Consider the following 7,148-nt stretch of genomic DNA (forward strand, 5'->3'; position numbering starts at 1 on the left):
TAATTGTGATTACATACACTTATTAAGCCTTTTATGGACTCTACGTGGTCATAAAATAAGTTTTCAGATAGCCCGGCAACACAATACGTGAAATAAAAAAAAAGTAATCAACGGATTGAATTCCGCTAGCCGTCGCCGACGGCTTCATGCCCCGTCGGCGACGTGCTTCAGATATGTGCGTCGCCTACATTAGTCCGTAGGCAGGAACTTAAGCCGTCTACCAACATAGGGGCGTCGGCGACGGGATGTCTGGCCGTCGGCGACGGCCAGCCATTCTTTAATCCGCTGCAGCTTCGTTTTTTTAGCATTCTAACTCTTTTTTTTTTTGGGTCCGTTTTCAGCTGTACGGTCCCCGGAATTTATTGTTTCACTACCCATAATTATTACTTCACATATTTAACTCAACTTTACATCTCAAACTCATTACATATACTAGCATTCATCGAAAACGTACATTATTACCTCATTGGCGATCTTGGAGCGAGCACACTTCGAACGGGCCATCGGTTTGAGTTCAAGCATCGCGTTAAAAGCTCGAATCCCTCAAACCTTGGCTCTGATACCAACTTGTAAGGTCCACTTTTCCATAATGTTAGATTACTTACAAAAGAATAATTTTTCGGACATCAAAATACCAACTTTGACACATAATAGAAATTTTACAAAATTTGGGCATGACCCGTTCGTAAAACGGACATGCCCCCTGTTTTTGACATAATAGACAACATTCACCTACGACCCTATTAGCATTAAACTACCCCAAACAAAAACAACAAGTTTTCAAGTGTAAGACTTCTAACAAGATTTAACAAAGTAACAAGACATGGACCCAAAAGTATGCATATAAACTAGCGGAAGCGCTTGGTATAATAAGGCTTGAACACGTGCTCGCTCCATATCTCCAAATCGCCTATAGCGGAGTTTTACCTACATTAACAATCAAAATTTTAAAAGGTTAGTTATCACCCTAGTTAAATCATAATCCTTTCGTTTTAGCTTTATCCATACAAAAACATTCTTACTTTTACGCATTCGACTACCCAAATAGTTGGGTTAGGCATAAACACTCTCATTGAGAGTTAAGCTTACACATTCGACCCGTTTAATTGGGTTTAGCATAAACACTCTCATTGAGAGTTAAGCATACACATTCAACCCGTTTAATTGGGTTATTTGCTTTCAACATTACTTTTTGTTCTATCCGCATAACGGATTATAACTTTCACATTCATTATAGCATTCAAAGCTATCCGTTAGAACGGATGGCGTTCATCTTTACTTGACACGATTTAATTTCAATCGGTCAAAATGCATAGCTTAACACAACTTTCCTTAGCATACCCAAATCCACAAGGATTTGTCATTTACTCGCTATTTGTCACGTTTGTTATACAAGGATAGTTCTATATCAAATTTAAATAAAAAGAGAATATGACAAGGGTTTGTATGCAACGAAACAAACCTCGATCTTGCGCTCCTTCCGTTTTCTTGGTGCTTGTACCTTCTTCCTTTACGCCTACATTAGAAAATTCATTCTTTCATGTAGTTTATCGATTCATTCTACCATTTTCATATACATTCATCTTTTAGGCATTTCATCGAACACTTGGTAGGCATCATAATTAAGGTACAAGGTACAAGTCTATTAAGCATATACCTACTAGTTCATCATAACACAAGAATCACCTTCCTTTGAATTTACATAGATTTTCATCCTAAATCAGTTTATCTAGCATTCAAGCATCACCAACAAATTCATATATCAACTAACACATGATCATAATCATTATGAGCTTCCTATTAGTAACATAATCTTTACAAAGTGGGTTTTCACTACACTTTTCATACAACCTAAAATCAAGCATAATTCTTGCTCTAGAAGGCAATTATAACTCAGATTTCCCCATTTTGATTCAAGAAATCGAGATTGGGTTTAATCCCCTCATTCTACAAATCAAGATTTTCAGAAATTGAACTTACCACTTAAGAGATTAGGGTTAGCTAATCACAATTTAGGGATCATGCACTAAATTAGCTTATGAATTTGGATTGGATTGCTTGATTTCTTGAACTAGGGTTTCCCCTCTCCTCTGCCTTGTTTGATCGCACAGAACTCCCACACACGTACTGTGTGTGGGTCTTTATTAATTGTTATTTTATCAATCCAATTTTAGATAGTTGCAACTTTGATCCCTCTATTTTCATCATAATTAAATTTAGGCATCATCCTTTAATATTACGTTTAACTTATGTATATTAAATATTTTTGGGGTGTTACAAGTCTACCCCCCTTAAAAGAGGTTTCGTCCCCGAAACCTGAACACATAACTATTTAAACATTGACATACCAAAAAGGAGAGGGTAATGTCTACGCATTTCGTCTTCTGATTCCCACGTAAGCTCCGACCCTTTTCGGTGAAGCCATTGGACCAACACTTGTTTAACGGCTTTGTTGCGGAGTTTCTTCACCTTGACGTCTTTAATGGCTATCGGTCTTTCAACATAGTTCAATCCTTCGTCCAACTCAATATCATCGAGTGATACCAGCGCAGTATCATCCGCGAGACATTTTCTTAGCTGCGATACGTGGAAGGTATTGTGAATTCCGTCTAGAGTAGGCGGTAATTCTAATCGATATGCAACCCTCCCAACTCGAGCCAAGATTTTAAACGGCCCGATATACCGAGGGCCTAACTTACCCCGTTTTCGAAAACGGATTATACCTTTCCATGGCGACACTTTCAATAGAACATAATCTCCGACCTGAAATTCGATAGGACGCCTCCTTTTGTCCGCATAAGCTTTTTGTCGGTCCTGGGCTGCTTTCAGTCGAGCTCTAACCAATTCAATCTTTTTATTTGTTAATGATATCAAGTCAATTGGAGCAATTTCTCTTTGTCCCACTTCCCCCCCAACACACCGGGGTCCTACATTTCTTCCCGTAAAGCAGTTCGTAAGGTGCCATTCGAATTCCACTATAGTAACTATTATTATAAGAAAACTCCACTAGTGGTAAGTGGTCATCCCAATTTCCCCCAAAGTCTAAGACACACGCTCTCAACATATCGACAAGTGTTTGAATGGTTCTTTCTGACTGGCCGTCAGTTTGAGGGTGGTATGCAGTGCTTATGTGTAACTTCGTACCCACACTCTCATGAAACTTTTGCCAATAGCGAGAAGTAAATATAGTATCCCTATCCGAGACGATTGACACAGGCACGCCATGTCGGGATATGATCTCATTCATATAAATCTCTGCCATCTTCTCGGAAGAATAAGCTTCTTTGATGGGTAGAAAGTGTGCGCTTTTCGTAAGTCGATCTACGACTACCCATATTGTATCATGCCCCCGTTTTGTTCTAGGAAGCTTGGTTACCAGGTCCATTGTTAGTTCCTCCCATTTCCATACCGGAATTTCCAAAGGTTGTAATTCCCCGTATGGTTTTTGATGTTCAGCTTTTACTTGGGAATAAGTCAGGCATTTCTTGACATACTTAACAATATCACGTTTCATACCCGGCCACCAATAATTGGTTTTCAAGTCTTGATACATTTTAGTAGCCCCTGGGTGAACCGAGTATCGGGATTTGTGTGCTTCTTCAAGTAGCGCTGCCTTGACTTCACAGAAACGAGGTATCCAAATTCGGCCGAACCTTACTTTGAGTCCGGTCGAATTTTCTTCTAGCTTATCAACCACACCTTTTAGTCTTTCCTTCTTTAAATCTTCCGCTCCGAGAGCCTTTATTTGGGAATTTGTTATCATATCAAATAAACGGGGCGTAACAATCATCTTCATGGACTTCACTTGGATGGGAGGTGGATATTCTTTTCGACTTAACGCATCGGCCACCACATTTGCTTTTCCCGGGTGATATAGGATATCACAATCGTAATCTTTAATAAGTTCCAGCCATCTCCGTTGCCTCATGTTTAAGTCTCTCTGCTCGAAGAAATACTTGAGGCTTTTGTGATCTGAGTAAATTGTGCATCTCGTGCCATATAGATAATGCCTACATATCTTTAGGGCGAATACTACCGCTGCCAATTCTAGATCGTGGGTTGGGTAGTTCACTTCATGTGGCTTCAATTGTCGTGAAGCGTAAGCGATAACCTTTCCCCTTTGCATCAAAACGCAGCCTAATCCCTGGTGTGAAGCGTCTGAATAGACCACCAGGTCCTCAGTCCCATCTGGTAATGTCAAGACCGGCGAACGTGATAGTTTTTCTTTTAATGTTTGAAAGGCCTCCTCCTGTTCTTTACCCCATACAAACTTCTCTTTCTTCCTCGTCAGTTTTGTTAAGGGTAAGGCTATTTTTGAAAAATCCTGTATGAACCGTCTATAGTATCCAGCGAGGCCCAGAAAACTTCTTATTTCGGTCGGGTTCTTCGGAGAAACCCACTTCATTACAGCATCGATCTTTGACGGATCTACTAACACACCTTCCGAGTTGATTACATGCCCCAGAAACTGTACTTCTTTGAGCCAAAAGGCGCATTTTGAGAATTTCGCGTAAAGTTTCTCCTTGCGGAGAACTTCAAGTACTTCACGCAAGTGCTTTGCATGCTCAGCTTTGCTTCGCGAATAGACTAAGATATCATCTATGAACACGATTACCGATTTGTCTAACATGGGTCGGCACACCCGGTTCATAAGATCCATAAATGCAGCCGGCGCATTCGTTAATCCAAAAGACATGACTAGAAATTCATAGTGCCCATAACGGGTTCTGAATGCGGTCTTTGGAATATCTTCTCCTCGTACTCTAACCTGATGATACCCTGAACGTAGGTGTATCTTGGAGAACCAACTCGCCCCTTGTAATTGATCAAAAAGGTCGTCAATTCTAGGTAAAGGGTAGCGGTTCTTTATGGTCAGCTTATTTAGCTCTCTATAGTCGATACACATGCGCATCGACCCGTCTTTCTTCTTAACAAATAAGACAGGTGCTCCCCAAGGTGACACACTCGGGCGTATGAAGCCCTTATCTAGAAGATCTTATAGTTGTGTCATTAATTAGCGCATTTCGGTGGGAGCCAACCTATAGGGGGCCTTTGCAACCGGCTTCGCACCCGGATTCAATTCGATACGAAATTCTATTTCTCGCTCGGGAGGAAGTCCCGGCAATTCCTCCGGAAACACATCCGGAAATTCATTCACGACTTCAATGTCTTCAAACCTCGGGAGGGTTTGTCGGGTATCTATTACATAAGCTAGGTATGCACTATTCCCGTTAAGTACGTATTTGAAAGCTTGGACAAGGGTGCACAATTTGGTTTCCACATTTCTTTCTCCTTGAATACTCAGTTGCCTTCCACTTGGAGCTTGGACGAGCATGGTCTTATTTTCACAATTAATTTCTACATGGTGTCGCGCCAGCCAATCCATTCCCACTATCATTTTAAATTCCCCCAAAACCATGGGTATAAGGTCAATATCGAATTCCTCATCTTCTATGGTGAATTTGCAATTTCTACAAATCTCATGTAACATATAGACCTTACTATCGGCTATTTCTACTTCTAGGGGCATTGGCATTCGTTCAGTCTTAAATGATGGATGTTGTACAATTCCACTCGAAATAAATGACATAGTGGCTCCAGTATCGAACAAAACATAAACCGGTATGGAGTTTATTAGAAAGATACCTGAGACCACATTCGGCTGGGATTTTGCTTCTTCAGATGTGATTTGAAACATTCTCCCTTTCGCCCTGGAACCCTCTTGCTTCTTATCTTCTTTCTTTGACTCTTGCTGAAGCTTCGGGCATTCCGATTTGATATGCCCCCTTTCGAAATAGTTGAAACAAGTCTTCGGGTTGTTCGGGCATTGATAAGACGAATGTCCCTCCTTACCGCATTTGAAGCATCCCTTTTTGCCTAACAAACACTCTCCGGTATGGAGCTTCCCACAAGTCTTGCATGGAGTAATTCCACCTTTCGACTTACCCTTCCTTCCTTGATCTTGAAACTTCCCTTTTTTAGATAGACTAGAACTTGCACCCTTTTCACTTGGTCTCTTTTCACCTCGCTCTTCTTGCCTTTTAATTTCAATCTCCCTATCCCGTGCTAAATTAATGAGCTCATCGAGGGTTTCACATTTTGAGGGAGTGATGAACTCCATAATTTCTGCCTTTAACACGCCATAGAAACGATTTATCTTCATTCTTTCGGTTGTTACCAATTCCCACCAGAACTTCATCTTATCCATGAAAGCGTTTGAGATTTCATTTACCGACTCATTTTTCTGCCGGAGGCGTAAGAAATCCTCCTGAATCTTATCGATAGCCGACTGAGGACAATGATATCTCATGAAGGGCCCCTTAAACTCTTGCCAAGTCATAATTTGAAGTCTATCTTCGCCTACTTCTTTACTGTGCGCATCCCACCAATCTTTCGCCTGATGGGTTAGTAGACCGGTAGCGAACATCACTTGATCTTCCTTATCGCACCGACTTCGTATAAACACTGCCTCTATATTAGAGATCCATCTTTGACATTCGATTGGATCGATTTTACCGTCATATGTTGTCGGATGGCATGCCATAAAGCCTTTATATGTGCACCTTCGCTCCTTGCCTTTACCTTTGGATCCCTCAGTTAGTTCTTTCAACTCCTCGATCTTACTGGTCATCATAGCATCCACGACTCCCAAAACTCGGCTTTCTACTTCTTGAGCTAATCGGGAAGATTAGCTTGCATGACCCCTTCCGCTACTTCTTTAACTTTGCTTTCAAATGCTTCTTGTCTAGCCACATCATTGTTATCATCATTATCATCATTAATATTTCTTGCATCAGCCATCTACAAAATGTTATATTTTTGTTTAATACAAATCACAGACTTTCAGTATATCATTATTCCTCAATCAACATTTACTTAGTCCATCTCATGTCGTTCGGCTCATCACTTTTTATTATTACGAGTTCATTCTGGTTGTAATCACTAATTGTGATTACATACACTTATTAAGCCTTTTATGGACTCTACGTGGTCATAAAATAAGTTTTCAGATAGCCCGGCAACACAATACGTGAAATAAAAAAAAGAAATCAACGGATTGAATTCCGCTAGCCGTCGCCGACGGCTTCATGCCCCGTCGGCGACGGGCTTCAGATATGTGCGTCGCCTACATTAGTCCGTAGGCAGGA

General features: G+C 40.8%; 1 protein-coding gene and 1 long non-coding RNA gene across 2 annotated transcripts; both read right to left on the minus strand.

The window, feature by feature from the left end:
- Window positions 1-697: 697 nt before the first annotated feature.
- Window positions 698-2,095, minus strand: LOC110880961. The gene is made up of 3 exons (XR_002559525.1): window positions 1,981-2,095; window positions 1,463-1,516; window positions 698-927 (listed from the first exon to the last, which is right to left on the minus strand). It is a non-coding gene; the product is annotated as an uncharacterized LOC110880961 (long non-coding RNA).
- A 2,919-nt stretch (window positions 2,096-5,014) lies between these two features.
- On the minus strand, window positions 5,015-6,631 carry LOC110880800. The gene has a single exon (XM_022129250.1). The coding sequence runs from the start codon at window positions 6,629-6,631 to the stop codon at window positions 5,015-5,017; it is 1,617 nt and encodes a 538-aa protein (XP_021984942.1).
- Window positions 6,632-7,148: the final 517 nt, after the last annotated feature.

The sequence above is a fragment of the Helianthus annuus genome, chromosome 10, assembly GCF_002127325.2.
Source record: "Helianthus annuus cultivar XRQ/B chromosome 10, HanXRQr2.0-SUNRISE, whole genome shotgun sequence".
NCBI lineage: Eukaryota > Viridiplantae > Streptophyta > Magnoliopsida > Asterales > Asteraceae > Helianthus > Helianthus annuus.